Raw genomic sequence first — 19,408 nt, forward strand, 5'->3', positions numbered from 1 at the left:
TCCAGAGGAACAGGCGATGAGTTTTAACTGTCAGGCAGCAGCTTTATTAATGCAATTTTTTCCATGCTTTTTTTTTTTTTTTACATGGAATCTACTCTGGGATTATAGATCCCCTATCATATGTATAATCTGAAGAAGTTTTGCAGTAGCATATCTACAGTTCGATCCTTGAATCCTCCGCCATGCCACCAAGAACAGAACAGGAGGTGCCCTTATCTCCCCTCTCCCTACCTGACAAAGGAAAGAATTCCCAGGTCTATTTTACTTCTACCTCTCCCATTCTTTGTAATTTGTAAAGGAATTTTGAGTCTATTACTATCCCACCTTCCTACTTCTCACAGCGGGGATCTACACATGTGTTTTACTGAGAAATTGACTAATTAGCTCCAGAGTAAAGTATCACCATCTACACATGTGGTGCTCTCAGGCCACAGTAAACTAATAAACTCTGCTGTAGGATAGTACTGCCCGACACAAGTAGTACTATCCTATGGTGGAGTTATTTACTTTGCTGCAATGCATGCGTAGATGGTGACCAGTACTGGTGGAGGCATGAGGCTGCTACAGTGCAGGGGCTGCCTGCTGGCTAGCTCCATGCTATAGCATGCTCATGCCCCAGCTAGTCCCTCCGCAACACAGCGAGCCAGGGTGGAACAGCTCTGGACTGGAAGGCTGACCCCAAGGAGCCCTGGCTCAATATTCTGTGGTTCTGGGCACACATGTAAATACTGCTCCTGTGAATAATAACCTCCATTGTGAACTGTACTGGAGTTCATTCAGAAGCATTAATTTCATGTGTAGAGGTGACCATAGAGGCATTGTGCCTTGTGGATCTGATGAGTGGCCAGAATCAGGAATTTTTCCCATTGTAGAAAAATTAGTGGATACTTTTTTTTGGTGGGGGGTCTTCCTCACAGCAGCCAATAGGCTCAGTTAGCTGAGTAAGTATAGGGCTTAGAAATCTAAACCTCAGAATATTTCATCTGTTTTGACTTTTCAGAGATCAATGACAATAAAAAGATATTCAGCCTCCTTTGTCCCTGCCATTGGTTGGCCAGGAGGAAAATTATTTCCCAACATGCTCTCCTCCTATTCCTTCTGCAGACTCTTTCCAAGCAAGATCTGATCAAGTCTCACGTGCACTAAAACAGGCTGGGGACATATGACCACAGTACAGTCTCTAGTGAATGATGAAAATGAAATGAATTAAGAAAAATGAATGCTCTACTTTAAATCTCAAAGAGGAAAAATCTATTGAGTCTTTACCCAGAATGCCTATCCCTTGCTTCATGAGTTGACACAACTTAGAAAAGGCACACGGAGGTCTAGAGAATATACTTTAAGAAGAAAACCTGCCCTGACAGGGAGCTGCACCAGATTAATCAACAGGCTGTTTTGCCTCTAATTCTGTAGAATTCTATGCATAAAAAACTTGGTTGCACAGCTACAGGACTGGATGATACTACTTTAAAGGGTGCATAAAATAAAAAATTATATCAGTAAAAATATTTGATGCTGTCAAACAAATGCCAGATTACAGATGAATCCATCCTGCCATCTCTTCTCACATAATACTCAATTTCAAAGGGGTAGTTTGGCTTTTTAAGGCATTTGGGGGGCGGGACTCAACAGCACGTGAAAAGGCCCCAGTATTTGGATGGCCACAAAAATGATCATCCAAGCAGAATCCTACCTTGATCAGGGGTTCATTCTGTTCCTTGGATAGCACAAACAACTATTGTATTTATCTGTTTCTTTTGATTAAAAAAAAAACAATATCCCAACATGGTATACAGATATTATTTAAATCGTCTTCCACCTCATAACAAGCAAAATATCATATAGAGGACACCTAGTGGTGATTTGTGGAAATTTTGCTTGTATAAAAATCTGGTCACTGGTACATAATAAAATTGTTGTTGATACAGTTCCTTTTTTGACAAAGCACTTAAATATGTGGTTTATTTTAAGCATATGAGGAGTCTTCATGGGCACTTGCTTAAATAAAGGTCAATGCATCTTTACATGCTTTAAGAAATCCATACTATAATAACTGATAATTAGAAACAAGCAATAAAATTAGAAGCTATTATGAAGTTTTGACTTGTTCAAGTATTGCAGAAAAATGCTTCACAGAAAAAGCTGAGGAGCAGTAATAGGTAAGAACCAATTTCTGTAATCCTCTGAGCTCACCAAACTTAGGAAGTTTGGGTAACTAAGAAGCAGAGCTCAGCTACACTTTATCTTGGTTTTGATTTAACTGGGATTTTATAGGTAAATTTGGTAATTGAATTTTGTAAAGTTTAGCCCTATTTGCTTTTTTTTTTTCCTTTTAGCAGGTTTAAAATAGATAACCAACCAGTAGCTCAAGTCCCAAATTGTCCTGTATCTCAACATCACAACAGATTTATGGTGAATTTCTAGGACAGCTACTATATTTATCAGTATATGGTTATTTATGCTTGTTCTAAAATTACAAATTGCGATTTAAAGAAAAACTACTTCAAATGTTGATTGCAGATCTGGTTTAGAAGCAGTTTGCTGAAGAACAATGTAGTTAGAAGAGCAATTTGCATTACCAAAATACCTGAATGCACAGCCAAAAATGATCTATCTGTTCAAAATGAGAACTGAAAATTCCATCATTAAAATAGAAATTTAACAAAAAGTAATAAAAACAACTTGGCAAAACTCAATCCTTATTTATCTTGTCCCTCTCCCCCTGCCTGAAAAAAGATGGATAGTTTTCCAGAATAGTTTACTTGTCATATATAAATTTGGAGAACCCATCCAAAGTACTTTGTTAAATTTGGTTCCATTTTCTTTTTGAAAATATTATATGCAGAAATGGATTTTTGTGAATTTGAGCATTCAACATTCAATAAATATTTTATACAAACAAATTCCACCCTATCAATTTTCCTCTGAACTATTCCATTACTATTATTTTTGGGCATCAACTTTTTGTAATTGGGCACTTAAGCAGCAATGTTTTGTCTGATGAGAAGATCCTTTGAATTCATGGAGGTAGGAATTTGGTCAATATATTGCATGTATTTTGGAAATCCCTGCAGATTCATGAGAGAAAATGGACCTGTTTACCAAAATAAAATAATTTTCCCTCTTTTCCTTCAACAGTTTAATTACTTTGTTTTACTCTATTATGAAATTGTACCTTAAGTAACACATTCACTGATATTTGGGTTGCAACAGTATGGTAAATTAGATAGTCTGGAACTAAAATAATCAGTGCTGGGTGATGCCAATTTGGAAATAGCAACTGAATTCCTGCCAAAATATCTACTACAACATCTCTGTTTAAATGTTTCTCTCATTTATACCATTCCTTTGTTTAGTTGAATTATTAACATTGGTTGATATTCACTACACTCATTTGAATTCTATGCATTACCCTTGAGACTGCAGGTATATGCCCTGCTAATAATTCATATTTAAATGGAAAAACTTAAGCAGCATAAACTTTACTACCTCACTGTTGTTGTATGTGACTATAAGCAGCTTGGTACTAAATTAAATGGTGTGAAAATAAATAAAGAAAGAGAAAATAAATGAACAGAGTATGAAAAATGTTAAATAAAAATAGTTGTTATTCTCTTAAGGCTCTGAGTATAACCCAAATAATTTCAATTTTTATTTGAGCTTATGCCATAAAAATCTCTCAGTGGACAGAGAGCTATATTATACAAACTTGTTTATTACTTTTTTCTTGGATGTATTTTGTTGCCAGTTTATGAGAAGTGAATTTGGTGATGGTCCTGAAGATATTTTTGGCATAGAATTCACTACTCTTGATCTAAATATACAGTGTTTCAAATGTTTTTGCATTAAATGAAAAATCCCACATCAGCCTATATATAAAAAATATCTAGTCTTTTGAATTAAATACAGAGGACCAGGATCCAAGAGTGTTTCATAAACATATTAGTTAGTAAGTGTTTACTTGTTTATGTACTTAGTACAAAATAGATTAATACTACATGCACACATCCTACATATACATTATTTTCATTAAACTATTACCATGACCTAATGCAAATTCGCTCTAATTCTGCCGCAGTTCAGATTATTATGAAGAACACTGACTAAATCATTGCTAAATCTGAAATTCTATTAGGCTATTAGAGGACAATGAAAGCCAGATATGAAAATCTAAAATACTCTGGTGTTTTAGCAAAGTTAAAAAGATGATATCTTTATTGGATGAATCTTATTCTCATATTCATCAATGCTAGAAGCAACTTTTAAATTGAATCCATTTTTTAGCATATCTGTACATTTTTAAGATACTTCTTACCACTCCTTTTTTTTTTAAATAAATGTGATGAATTTGTCCATCTTCCTAAAGCTTTTCAGATACCGTGATTATTGGTATCCCATAAATACTTAAGATATGGGTTTCAATAGTTCACAAGCCAACAAAACACAAAAAAGTCAATCTACAAGCAATTCTGATCCTTCAAGAGTGAAGGCTGAAGTTATGATTTAGCAGTCCTAGAAAGCTTATTTAACCTACTGGTTTTTAGTGGCTCTCTGCTGTATGCGAAATAGACCACCTATTCATCTCTGTTTGGGCTTTGTGTTCCTGGTCTCCTTGTCTTTTTTTATTTTTTTGGCCACAATAGTGATGAGAAATACTTTGGAAGAAGAGATGTTCCTGAATACAATAACCAGTAGAGGTGCACCACTGCAGATTTTTTGGGCCAATACCGATGGCCCATTATTAATGAGCCACATCAACCAACACCGATCCAATTGCTGATATATGGCCCAGCCACTTGGAGATCAGCATCTGGCTGGTAAGTCTGTTTGGGGAGGGGGTGAGGGAGAAGGTCTGGCAGGGGGGTAGGATGGGGGCCACTGAGGTGAGGAAGGAGGGGAACTGGAGCTAGGATCAGCACTTCCCAGTCAGAGCAGAGTACAGGATGGAGCTACAAGCAGCTGATCTGTGGGGAATGGAGGTGGGGGGGAGTTCCTGCCCTCAGGGAAGAATTAGGGGGGGTTCCCCCTGGATCTCTGCATGGGATGAGGATAGGCTGCTGCAGGCTGAGGCTGGGGGCAGCACCGGACTCTCCCCAGTAAGGGGGTTGGGCTGGGGGTTCACTTGGGATGGGTGGCAGCAGCACTGGGAGGTGGGGCTATGGAGTGGGCTGTGGCCACCCCAGAATTCACTGTAGCCCCCCCCCTCCCAGCACCACCTCCACCTGCCCCAAGTACATCCTGGCCCAAACCCTCCAGCCCCAGACCTCATCCCACGCACATATCTGGGGGGGTACCCCCCCTGCAAAGCCTCCCTCACTGGTGCGCACAGCGGTGGGAGTTGCCCCTCCCCCCCATGACCCCCAGATATGCTACTCGTGGCACAATCCCATGCTCCACCCCAGCTGGACAGAGCCTGCCCTAGCCCCAGGTCCTAGCTAAGTGATAGCTGATAATGTCAATTTTCCTTTTATTGGTGCTGATATGATATGGTCCTATGTATCAGTGCACCTCTCATAAACAAAAAAGAACCTTTAACAACTCAGAGAAACTTGTCTGCCCCTAATAACCAGGTACTTCTATTTCGTATTTAATGAAAGGGATCATTATGTGGTGGCCTGTGATACCAAATGACTGAACTCAGTGACTTAGGAGGTACTTTTCAATCTTGCGTTTCTATTGGATTCAAGATCCCACTTTTATTACCTTTCATTTAAATCAGCTTGTTCATATGTGATCTGAGAATTATTTGATTTTTTTTGTACCACACTTTGTAGCATTTCATGGCAAATGATCAACTGAAGCTGCCTAAACCAAAGTGAAATAGTTGAAAATGATCCACAATGTTGCTCCATGTGACACCCTGAGGTGCCATGAAATCTCCTAAAGAGTGCCACAGCACTCAGCCACTGTGTGAGAAGGTAAATACTTTCCTAGCCCCATCTTGTGTCTTACTCTTGCCCCAGCTACCCTAGCGGTACCTGACAATCAAAAAGCCCAAGGCTGAATCAATTCAATCTTTGTAGGTTTCTGTAAACTGCCTAGATTGAACTGATAAGAAAGTGAACTAACACTCACTTTTCAAACCTGAAAAGCAGCCAAACCCCTGAAATAGTCCACACCAGGAGCCAGAGGGCAATAGAGTATGACTCCCAGCCTACCAACAACTGCAGCCATGCCCCTCCAGCCAGCTAAGGAGGGAGTAAAGGGAAAACTCCCCACTCCCTGGGGAAGGGAAGAGGGGAGAAGCCCCCATCCAGGTGTTCCTCCCTTTCCCATGCCCAGAGCTGGTTCAACTAGCCATGCCCCTTCCTCAGTCTGGACCAGCTGCAGAGAGGGTGGGGGGGGAACCCCGCCTGCACCCAACACCAGACCCCCAGCTAGGGACTTCCTGGCACAGGAAAAATGGGGAAAGGGAGCAGCCTCCAGTGGGGCATTTCTCCCTCATTACCCACATCCCACGCACCCATAGCTGGAACCAGGACAATCACCTGTTTATGCTCCCTCCTTGGCCAGCTAAGGAGGGAGTGGGGGGGAAGGGAAAAATGCCCCCTCAGCTGTGGACCCCTATCTAGGTTGTTCTGGGCACAAGGGGGAGGGAGGAAGAAGCCCACAGTGGAAGTCATTTTTCCATCCTCCCACTCCCTCCTTAGCTGGCCTGCCAGGCAGGGAGGGGGCATGGCCAGGTGATCACCTCAGCTCTTGACTTGGGCAGAGGAAGTAAAGCCCCCCACTATGGGCTTCCCTGAAGCCAGGAGCTGGGGCAAACCACCCAGCCATGCCCCTTCCTTGGCCAGCTGGCCAACTGAGGAGGGGGTATGGCCCCCCACCCAACTCTGTGAGGGGGTGGAAGGGCCCTCCAGCTGACTCTGGACCCCTAGTCATACTGTTCCCAGCTTGCAGAAGGAAGCCCAAAGTAGGGCCCATTTTCCACCGCACTCCTTCCTCAGTTGGTCTGCTGGCTAAGGTCAGAGCATAGCCACATGACTGCCTCAACTCCCAGCTGAGGGAGGAATGGGGGGGGGGAAATGGCCCCTCCCTGCCTGGCTCCAAACTCCCAGCCAGGTTGTGCCAGGTGCACAGGGGGAAGCTCAAAGTGGGAGCTGTTTGTCCTCTCCACTCCCTCCTCAGTTGACCTCCCCACTGAGAGCTTCCCCACAGCTGGAAACCAAGGTGATAACCTGATTATGTCCCCTCCTCAGCTGGTAGGCTGACTGAGGAGGAAGTTGCAGGTAAAATAGCCCCTACTGCTGGCTATACCCACCCCCCTGTGCCAGGCACAACCTGGCTGGGGGTCCAGAGCTGGCCTGGGACAGGGCTTGGCCAGGTGACTGCCCCAGCTCCCAGCAGCAGGGAAGCCCATAGTAAAGTTAAATTGGGAGGGGATCTGGGACAGAAATTCTATATACTGGTTTGATCTAAATCAGTTAAATCTGATACTACATCCATCTAGGTTTATTTTAAACTGGTTTCAACCATTATGAAAGTGATTTAAGTGCACTGAACTTCTGTTTTGTTACAGGTTTAAACTAGTTCCTGATCACTTAAACCAGTTTATGTATAACTTCTGTCCCTAGCCCTGGGGACTGTAACTGCTGCTGCCCTCCCCTTCACCCCCAGCAGCCTCTGTGCTGACCCACCTCATACTCTGATCAGTGTGCCCTGCTGTTGGCAGGCAGACATAGAACCAGAGTCCTGTTTTTCACCCCAGCTCATGCCTTTAGCTCCAACACATGCTCCCAGAGAAGGGAGAGCCTGCTGGGATAAATGGCTCTGGTTGCTGGCATGTGAGCCCCCAAAGGAGCAGCTTCAGTGGTGGCGTCTGCCCTTTTGTCCTCTCAAGTATGGACCAGAAGCAAGAAGAGGACAGATGATGAAATGCAGAGAACAGAGAGAAGTGAGGCCCTTCCTTCATTGCCCTCACCTGGCTAGATCAGGGGTATTTAATAGGGGTGTACAAAACAGGCCATGTTCAATTCAGATTTGGATTCAGCCCCAATCAGAGAGAGTGATTCGATTCATTAATTTCAGATCGCTGTTCCCTGAAGATGTGATGCTGATTCAGAGAATCAGCAATTCAGCCATAGACACGGCTTTAAATGTTTTTTCTACATACTTCACAGTACCAGGCATGGCTCATGAATGCTGTGATGCTGGGGCAGATGGAGCGTCCCACAGGAGTGCAGTGGGCCCCCCGCATGCTCAGCAGTGAACCCAGAAGTGGACCGGAAGTACTTCTGGTCCACTTCTGGGTCTGCTGGGAGCACACTGGGGGTTTTCCTGCACCCTCCAGCTCAACGATCAGCTACAGGGGGACCCTGGGTACTTCCCCAGACCCAGGTACCATTCACTAAGCCAAGCGGGCACAGGGCCCCCAAGCACACTCCCTGGTCCACTTTCAGATCTGCTGCCAAGTGCGTTGGGGAGCTCCCCCATGCTCCTGTGGGATGCTCCATCCACCCCACCACTGCAGAATCCACCAGCTGCCTGATACCTTAAGGTGTGTAGAAAAAAAAAACATTTAAAGCTGTGTCTATGTCCATATCACCAAATCGTTCTGAAATTGGTTCAGATTCAATTCAGAGAGATTAAAGGGTCTCCTGATTTGATTTTGGATTTCGAGATTTGACCACCAAATCGGGCCAAATTTCCACCGAATTGAATTAGGGACCAAAGTTTTGCACAGCCCGAGTATTTAACTGTATATTCCTGCAGTTATCCCCCAAAATATTGCTTTTCAGAACTGGGTAGGAGTGATTTTAAAATTGCTGCAACTCCTGTCCTTAAGATCATCAATCAGTATATTCAGGGCATGTACAATCACCTTTGTCTTCTAAGAGATCTACAAGATTGGAAGTGATTTCCTTTGTTACTGTAACACAAAAGCAAGTTAAAAAACACTTAACATTAATTTTTTCTGCTTATGCACACAGAAGGTATAGCCACAAATCTCTTGATAATTTGCATAGGTGTCAAACCTATTAAATTAAATATTTGGAAACAAGCGAGCGTAGTGGTAATAAAACAGTATTGCTAGACAAGATTTTACAACAGATTCTCACCCTGAGCTCCTGCTCTTACACAGATAGTTCTTTCTATGCATTTATTCTATGCTCCTCTCTACTAAACAAAGAATGGTAACATTTGGGCTTCTCTCTCATAAAATAAGGTCTTTCAGGTAGCACCTACATATAAAAAGCCGAACATACAGTTTGGCTACCCATTTCCAGTTAGAGAATTTCATAATGTTGTACATACCTGGTTTATCTATAGCTTGTTAGAAAGTTTTAATAAAGGAATACAATCTACATAAATGAAAAATGTATACACTTATATACGTCTTACCTCTTCCCACTGGTGGATGTATCTAATTAATCTTGAAAGTCGCAATAAACGTAACAAGCTGAGAATTTTTGTAAATCTCACAATACGAAGTGCTCTAGCTGTCTTGTAAACCTCTGAATCCATTCCTTTTTCTACAATAAGAAAGATATAATCCACTGGTATTGATGAAATGAAGTCAACTACAAACCAACTTTTTAAATAATTCATCTTAATGATCTTAGGGTCCAGTATTATTTCAGAGCTGTCTTCATTGACAGTCCCAGTTCTAAAATTCATGATCAAGTCCAATAGAAAAACAGTGTCTGATGCCACATTGAAAATAATCCATGGTGTTGTTGTTTGCTCTGTAAAGAACGTGATTCCAACTGGTATGATGACAAGGTTTCCAACCATCATTATAAGCATTATTAAGTCCCAATAAAACCTAAAAGGGAAAAGAAAAGAATCAGAATTGTCAACATGTTCTAAATATATAACCAAACAATGTCATATTGTCTGCTTAAATTTGAAGCTCTTTGGGGCAAATTACCTGTCTGCAAATCATTCAAATGCACTTTTATCATTACATAAATCAGTCAACAATAATGCAGTAAAATCAGTGGTAGTTTTACTTAAATAAGGACTACATGCTCATATCCACATAAAGGTGGATAGCTAGGTCTGAATGTTTAATTTATTTTAATAATGCTATGTTTCACATATAAATCATTTGACACATATATAAACACTAAAGATGACAAAAATTATAAATATTACATGATTTTCTATTTCTTCTTACTAATGATTGGCATCTGGGATAAGTGCAGGATTGTAATACAGAATTAGTTTATCACTCCACGGCATATCTGAAAGTTAATATGTGGCACTTATTAGATTTCCCCAGCCCCCCTGTCAAAATCTATCGGTGTTTTTACATAAGTAATACTCATACCTGGTGTCAATCACAGCCTATGAATTTATTTCTTGGCTCTCAAATCTAGCAGATAAACTTGTTAAGTGCAAGTAACTGTTCCATCATTAGAATAAAATTATGTACACCCTGAAACAAAATGGAACATACACACTTACACCCCTCCCTTCAAGATAAAGTAGGTTTGTGAGTTAAGGGGCCAGAACTTGGTAAAGGAAAGAATGGTAGGAATAATTAATGAGTGAGATATAAAGCAATTCACGAGTTACTTTTAGGTCAACCTAATGGTTTAGAATGAAATGTTATTAGCACAAGCCTTTTGGATGTTTGATATTCAATGCAAGCTGAAACCCAAAAATTCTCTCGAGGGCAACAAAACTGGTTTAATTTACTGAGTGTGGGTTACACTAAACTATATGGAGCGTATACTGAACAAATGATCATGCTACAAATGGATGTAAGATATCATTTTGGACTTATTCTAAAGCCACCCTTTGGACAAATTGTAAAGTCATTCTGAAATAATAATTAATATTACAGCTTACTTTACGATAAGTGTAGTAACTCAATATTTATATAGGTGCCGAATATAAAATCATGCTAACTCAATAAACCATTAAACTGGAAGGCAAACATGGAGTTCACAGTAGAATAACCAGGAGGATTCCAGATTTTAAGAATCTGTACTTCATGAAAAGTCTAAGAGAGATTAGGCTCTGTTATCCTTAGAAAGAGTAGACAGCAAAGAACCTTTAAACTGATGTGTAAAACTATAGAAAACGGACCATTACAATGACCTGTGTTGAATAGTTTGAATAGGGATAGTGCTGTCTCAAGCAAGGCATTGATCATATTTTTCTATGATTCATTGACTGCACTCATGGCCCTAGTTAATGATCTTTGCTCTTTGACAGGGGAAATTGTGCCTTGCTGATCTTACTAGACCTTTCAGCAGCCTTAAGTAGAGTTAACCATGAGTTGTTGATAAAGTGTTCATAAGACTTGGTGTGTGTTTTTGGGACAGCTCTATATAGTTCTATTATTTCCTAGCAGGGAAATCTCAGAGTGGTGATGAGAGAGTGCTCATCATCCCCTCAGGACTTTTCCTGTGGAGTCCCCCAAGGCTCCATCTTGGCACACTTTCTGTTCAATGTTTATATGAGGCCTTTGGGAAATACTGTTCAGAGATTTGGAGCAAGATGCTACCAGTATGATGATGACACCCTGCTCTACCTCTTCTCTTCTGACCCTGGCCCCTAGAATTGGATCAACTGAAACTGAATCCAAACAAGTCAGAAATAATTGTGGGCATATCACCTGACACTGAGGCTGGGTCACCTATCATTAATGGTCTTGTCACTCAGGTTTGCAGTTTGGAGAGCTCCTGGATCCTCTGCTGCAGTATCTGAATCTTCAGGTGGCAGCAGTGGCTAGAAGTGTCATTTCCCAGCCACCACAGCATCTGGGGAGAAGGTTGCTTTCTTTAAGATTCAGATGTAGCTGCCATAACCCATGCCTTCACAGTGGCAAGACTAGAGTACTGCAATGATCACTACATGGACCTACCCTTGAAAACCATCCAGAGGCTACAGCTGGTATAGAACAGAAGCCCACCTTCTGATGCGGGGTAGACCACCAAGAGCATATAACTCCACTCCTCCAGCATCTTTACTGGTTTTCAGTAGCTTTCCTGAGCCCTATATACCTAGGGGACCACTTCCTCTCTTAGCCCTATCCCAATCCTTTAGGTCACCCAAGAACAAGCCCCTCCAAATACCACTAGTATGTTAAGTCTGTGTGGCAAAAAAAACATGAGAGGTTAGCACAGATGCTTCAGAGAAAGGTGCAGGAATTATTGCAGTTGACTTATGGGTTAAACAATCTCCCCAGGTTCTGAATTACCTTTGTTACTATTAATGAGAAACAGGCTGCAATGTGAAAAAAATATCAAAGATATTTCAGGTAGCCAAGGCATTTAATAATACATTTTTTACCTTGACTCCAGGCAGAAAATGCTTACCAAACCTCAGCTAGTTCAGAAGCATGGAGAACCTGCAGAGTTGCTAGATAGGATGCACTGAACTAAAATGGCCATTACCAGTTGTGATTCTGGCCCCAACAATAATCCAACATGGGACTGCACAAACACATACCACCACAGTAAATTGTGAGTCCTTATCCTGTGCCTGGTAACAGATGTAAGCATAAACCTGTGGGGTTACCTGCACTGAGAGAGCAAGTCATTTTGTCCTGCTGTTCCCTGGAATGATACAAAGTAAATATACATTGCTTCTACAGTACCCCCAAGAGTGGTACCAGAAAACCTTCTTTGCAAATGCCAGACCCTAGAAGTGAGGCAATGAAGCCACCCTGAAGGTATCTCCAACAATCAGGTAACATTGGTGCAAAAGGTAAGAGCATTTACCAATTCAAGCCATATTTCTCAGTCTGTTCTCCAGTCAATCTGAAATGCTTGTAAAGGATGTGGAATTCACTTTGCGAAATGAACAGCCTTACCTGAAAGTCCATGGAAGTGATAGTGGTCCTTGGTGAAGTAATTTTCATAGCAAAGTCACTGCTTTTATTTAAATGCATTGCCTTATTTTACTCTGACTATACTTAAATCATAAAAGAGTCTATTTCTAAGCATCCAGAGGGTGACAATGTGATCAAGAACAAGTCATCCTTGATCAGTATGATTTTCCTCTTTAAAAAAAAGAGACAGACTTTTTGGTTGGGGAAGGACATATAGCAGTGGATGTAACATACCTCAGCATTAACAAGGCTTCTGACACTGTCCCCCATGACATTCTTTTTAGTAAGTTAACATAACCCAGATGAAAGTACTGGAAGATGACGTCAGACCAGCCTTGAACCCAGTACTTTGTTCCAACGATTGCAGCCAACTACCACAACCCCCCACCCTTCTGTTCCCGAAGGCTGAACTGGCCTACCTAAAGCCTTCATCAGTGTCCAACTTGTCACCCATACCCTGGTACTAAAGTGACTGGCTCCTGTCACTGGACCCTACACTTCCCCTATATAAAAGCAGACCTATATAAAAAAAAAAAAAATTAAATCAGGGAAAGATATAGGAAGTGTCCAGAGGTATAGGTTGTAGCTGTGTTGGTCTAAGGTCACAGGCAGGCAAGGTTCTTTGGTGTCTGATATCTTTTATTAGACCAACTTAAATAGTTGGAGAACTATTTTTAAGCAAACTTTTGGGTTCAAAAACCCTTCGTCAGGCTAAGGAAGTTTCAGGAGTGGGTGTGTGCTCTTCCTGGATGGAATGAAAAGTAAAAAAGCCAGAGGCTGGGCTGGTATGCATACAAGATAGTCAGTGAAAATGTAGATTGAGGAGTCAAGGGGTGAGAGACAGGCTGGGTGGTAGGGAGAGAAGGGGGATGACTAGTGGACAGGTACCTGGGATGTCAGCCATCAGCAGGTTATAATGTGTCATAAATTCAAAGTCTATTTAGTCCATGATTTTTAGTATCCACTTCATCAATATCCTGGAGTTCATGGGCTCGTCTCTGGGAAGTGTTTTGTAAGTTCCCTTTGAGGATCAGGACTGAGAGATTGGGAAGAAAGTGGTTTCCTTGTGAGAAATGTGCCCCCACCGGTAACTGGGTATTCCTGTCTTTGATAGATTTCCGGTGTGCGTTCGTTCTGGTGTGCAGTTGTTGTTTGGTATCACCTACATATTTTCCATCAGGGCATTTGGTGCATTGGATGAGTAATATTACATTTCTGGAGGTGCAGCTGTAAGATCCAGGAATGCTGATGGCTCTGTTGTGGGGTGTAGTGATTGTGGGGGTGGTGGAAATGTGTTGGCAGGTTTTGCATTTCTTGTCATGGCATGGTCTGGATCCATTTGGTGTGTTCTGGGTCTGAGGAAGTTTGCCTCTGGTGATGAGTTTGGCGAGGTTTGGTACTTGTTTGAAAGCTAGGATGGGTGGGTCTGGGAAGATTTCTTTAAGAATAGGGTCTCTTTCTAGTATGGGTTGCAATTGTTTGAGGATTTGCTGTATGGGTTCGAGGGAGGGGTGATATGTCATAACCAGCAGTGTGTGATTTGTGGGGGGGTTTCTTCTGTACTGCAGCAGTGCTTCATGTGGTATCCCGGTAGCTCTTTCAAACATGCAATCTCTCTCTCTGGAGGAGCATCCTTGTTGGGTAAAAGCCGTTTTAAAATTAGAGAGGTAGCAATCCTGGGTGTTCTCTTCAGTGCAAATTCGGTGGTATCTGAGGGCTTGGCTGTATATCACAGCTTTTTTGGTGTGTTTAGGGTGATCGCTGGTTCTGTGTAGATATGTATGTTGGTCTGTGGGTTTCTTGTCCAGGCACTCTTCCTGATCCTAGAAATCCACTGTTTTAAACTCTGTGTGTTTCTTGACCTCCTGGTTCTCCAACTTCACTTACTTGTAGGCTTCGCTCCCCTCTTGACCTCTTGGTTCACTGACTCAGCTCACTTGTGGAACTTGTTCGCCTTTGGACTCCCTGCCTTTCTGATCTAGCTCATTACTAGATTCTGTTGCTCATTCTAACCCCAGCTTTTACCACAATTGAGTAGTCTTGATCCTGATTGCCACCCAGGTCTGGCTGCCTATGTCCTGGTACTGATAGATAGCTATGTAACTTGTTAGATTATCATGCTCAAACAAACAACAGTCATCAATGGCTCAATGTCCACTTGGGGGCTGGTATCAAGTGGGTTTGTCTTGTGTCTGGTAATGTTTAAAATCTTCATTAATGATTTGGAAAGTTAGATTGAGTGCACAGTTAGCAAATTTACAGATGACATCAAGCGAGTGGATTTGCAGACACTCTAAAGGATATATATATATAAATACACAGTGGAAAGTGAGAAAGCTGAAGTCATTATCTATTGTTTCTTCATACTAGAAATGCTAAATACACATACTACAGAAGAATACAAGTTTAAAACAAGAAATAATAATATGTCCCTAACTTCAGTAAACTGACTCTAAGGCATCCAGGTACTGTTAGAGCTAAATAATCTGATCAGAAATTTCACACTGAAGATGTTTTATTGAAAAAGGCCAGTTTATTGACCCTGAAATGTTTTGTTTGAGACATCTTAGCAGCCATAGGTACACAAGACACTGACTACACAGTTGGTACTGTGTAATCATTTAGTACTTGCATACACAAATACTAAATGACAGTACAACTGGTGTTAGTGCACAGCAACATCCCAAATGGCATTTTTGCTGACACTGACTGCACACTAGTTCATTATTACTGTGCAGTAAGTAGGGCTGTACAAAGCTTCAGTCAATTATTTGATTGGGTGGAGATTCGGCGCGATTTGGTGGCTGAATCTCCAAACCTGAAATCAAATCAGGATACCCATTAAATCTCTCTGAATTGAATCAGAACCCTCCGAATTGATTTTGAAAGATTCAGAGATTTGGACATAGACGTGGTTTTAAATGTTTTTTCTACATACTTCAAGGTACCAGGCAGCTCATGAATGCTGCAATGGTGGGGCAGATGGAGTGTCCCACAGCAGTGCAGGGGGCTCCCCAGCGCACTCAGCAGCAGACCTGGAAGTGGACCAGAAGCACTTCCGGTCCACTTCTGGGTCCGCTGGGGAGTGTGTAGGCTCTCCCCGCCCCCACCCCCATCCTCACTCGGTGACTGGTGCCTCCTGGGTTGGGGGTGGCATCCAGGGTCCCCCAGTGCCTGATTGCAGAGTCAGGGGAGCCTGGGAGGACCCCCTGCATGTTCTCTGGTGGACCCAGAAGTGGACCAGAAGTACTTTCAGTCCACTTCTGGGTTTGCCACTGAGCACGCAGGGGGAGGGAGGGCCTGTGCTCCTGTGGGACACTCCATCTGTCCCAGCATTGCAGCATTCACGAGCCATGCCTTGTACCTCAAGGTATGTAGAAAAAACATTTAAAGCTGTGTCTATGGCTGAATTGCTGATTCTCTGAATCAGCATTGAATCTTCAGATTTGGATTTGGCCAAATCAACTCAGGGACAGTGATCTGAATCAACAACTCAAATCACTGTCCCCTATTTGGGCTGAATCCAAATCGAATATGGCCCATTTTATACATGCCTACTGTGCAGTAGTGTTGTATCACACTTCATGTCATGCAATGCTACTGTGCAGCAGTAATGAGCTACTGCGCAGTCAGCATCTAGTGTAGACATGGCCAGTTTTAACAAGCTTTCACTTGTAAAACTTTCCAGGTAGAACTCTGCTTCAGAGCTACCAACCCTGTTGTCTTTTGGCTCAAGGAGCTTGCACATGCTGGGTGAGTTCCAAAAGTTGACATCCAGACAGGCCCCAGCAGCTGCTCAATTAAACTGATTTTCTTGTTCATTTAATTGAAAATGCTAGCAAGAAAATTTTGGTTCACTGGAAATAAGGAAAAAAAAATAGAAATCAGACCTCGCCCCCTACACAAAAGTTCCAATTCTGAAGTTATTTGCCTGAAGTTAAAAAAATGCATGGATTTTTTTCTTCCATCTTTAAAAATAGTAATAACTACTCTCATCTGGAATTAAAACAGTAGCTCATGGAGGCAGTGAAATAATTCATCCAACAAAAAATGTTGCTCTCCTCTAAGACCAATATGTTCTCAGAGACTTTGTTTACTTTCTTTATAATATTAAACATTGGTAATGTGAGATGTATGGATCAGTTGTGAATAAACATATAAATCTGATGAGCAACTTCTAGCTGACAGCTCACTGAAGTCAGTGACAGATTATGCAATCCCTTCAACTGACTTTGATCAGGGCTATCATCAAGTTACTAGCATGAATGCTTCACAAATATGAATGCTATGCAAGCAATCATAGGAATGCCCCTGGAAAGTGAACATCAAAACACAGGAAAATGGAATATTTTACAGTGAATCTATCCTTCATTACATATTTGTAATACTAATTATTTGCAATAGTATTTGTAGTATTGGGGTGTTGTTGCAGTGTATGAGAGGCCGGGGGGGTGGGGGTGGTTGATGCCTTTTATTGGTGCAGAAACTGAAGATGCAATAATCTGGTAGGGCAGATTATTGCAATAATTTCTCATGTGAAAGCTCATGCCCAGCTAGTCTAAAGAAGGTATTTAGATTCAGATGTCTAGTATCACAACTGACATGCCCATAAAGTCAGTGACAGCGTGGCATAGAAACAAAGTCTTCCTGCTATTTATCCCTTTCACTTTAACTGCTAGGATACAATGCCTCTTATGAGGTAGCTTCTTCCCATTTTACTTGGATGTGTACAAATAAGAAAAAAAACCCCAAATGCTCAAATCTAATACTGAGTTATCACTATTTACAGTTTCCTAATTGACAGCCAATTTATATAGAAAATACTTGAGAGAAAAGCACTCCCTACTCTCAAATTAGAGAGTGTCCAATTTACAAACATTCAAAACTGTTAGAGACATGTATTTCATCTCCAAATATTCTGGTTTCTAGTTAGAATGCATGCATTCATTACAAATTTTGCCTTAAAATTCTAAGGAATTGCACATTTAGCTTGAACCTGCATTCAGAAGGAACCTAAAAAGATAAAAAAAAGTTAAGTGCTTTTCACAATTATTGAGAACAAAACACACTGTAAAAAAGGAACTGCATGCACAAAGAAAACTAAAACATTTGTAATGATCTTTTATTCACTTTCATATAAAGGTTGTTATTCTTTAAAACCTTTGCAGGTATTAACTTGCCAGTATACAAAGGAAAAAAATAGTTTATTTCAGAATTCCACAAGTTAGGATTGTTATAACTTATCCAAGCCCTCTCCTCCCGCCTCTCCCCCCCATCACCACCATTTTACCACTCCATTTCTGCTAAAGGTGGGGAGGGAGGGAGTGTGGAATAAATGTGCTTGTTTATTCTCAGAGCAGGCATGGTACAGAAAGCAATAATGGAAATCATCCCGCAGTCATCATCAACATGTCTGACTCATGTTTTAACAAAACCACTCCAATGCTCTGATTAGTTCCCTTTCAATCCTTGCTGCATATGCCAACAAATTTGTTTAGCCATAACAGTAATTTTTATTATGTGAACATTTGTCTTCAAGGAAGAAGAACTAGAACCAGCAACTCAGTTTACACAGACCAAAGCTCCATATGATGTTGAGTATTTTGGTTGCTACTGAATTTGATTGAATTTGAATTTGAGATCTAGAAGTCAAGCTCCCTGTAGCAATATAAATGGTCTATCATTTACCTAAGTTGGTAAACAAGCAGGGACATGAGATCTATTTTGGAAGGATGTGGTATAACAGAAACCTACTGCGTGGAAGACCTGTCAATCTCACAGTAAAACAATATTATAATGGAAAATGAGGAAATGTTTCCACAAACTGGATGCAAAAAACACGTTTTCACTAGGTCAAACTAAAAAAGCCCTTTGATGGATTTTTTGGTCTCTCTCCGAGGCATGGTTCATGGTTATGTCCAATTAATTGTATGTTGAATCCATGTACCTGTATTGATTGCTTTAAGGAACAGGGGAGAGCCAAACCATAGGGGTGAATAAGTTACACCATCTACATCTCAGCCGAATTTTTTTTATATAGCAAATACAGTAACATAGAGCAAAAAAGGATTTCTTGTTTCCATTAAGTCCAGGCCCCTACACTTGTAGGCAATCATGAAATAAATGTTTGTATAACAGTCCATAAGAAAATCTGTCCATCCTCCTGTATCCTGCAGCTACAGAGCATTAGCAAAACAACTAGGTAAGGAAATCATTAAGTAAACTATGTTCAGATAGTTTTAGGATATGAAGGATACGATTTGAATATAACAAAAAGGGCTAATGCTTGAAATACAATTTAAAAGTACTGGAACTGGACTAAGAAAACAGAAATTCATTGCAATACTGAAAGGCCCATTCGTGATCAATATGCTACGTTCCCGATGAATTCTATCTTTCTTTGAGACTGAACTACTCCAAACAAGAAAAATACACTAAAAATGTAGAATTGTAAAACTGTGTTTTTCTTCCAAAATGCTTTAAAAAAAGCACAAAATAAAAAAGAAACCACTTTACAGCAAAGAAGAAATGTGCTAATTTTCATCCTGAAAGCTAAAAGATTGATAAAGCTATAAGTTTCTCAAAGGAACCTGCACGAATGAGAAAAACTCATTCAACTTT

At 41.1% G+C, this 19,408-nt stretch overlaps 1 protein-coding gene across 2 annotated transcripts in view; it reads right to left on the reverse strand.

Annotated features, from left to right (window-relative positions):
• HCN1 (hyperpolarization activated cyclic nucleotide gated potassium channel 1) overlaps nt 1–19,408 on the reverse strand; it is a 310,582-nt gene that overhangs the window by 273,730 nt on the left and 17,444 nt on the right. For both annotated transcript variants that reach the window (XM_019532033.1, XM_019532034.1), the window contains exon 2: nt 9,343–9,766. In XM_019532033.1, the coding sequence (XP_019387578.1) occupies nt 9,343–9,766 (424 nt within the window). The remainder of the gene's footprint in view (nt 1–9,342; nt 9,767–19,408) is intronic.

Source organism: Crocodylus porosus, unplaced genomic scaffold, assembly GCF_001723895.1.
Source record: "Crocodylus porosus isolate Cpor-Errol unplaced genomic scaffold, CroPor_comp1, whole genome shotgun sequence".
Lineage (NCBI taxonomy): Eukaryota > Metazoa > Chordata > Crocodylia > Crocodylidae > Crocodylus > Crocodylus porosus.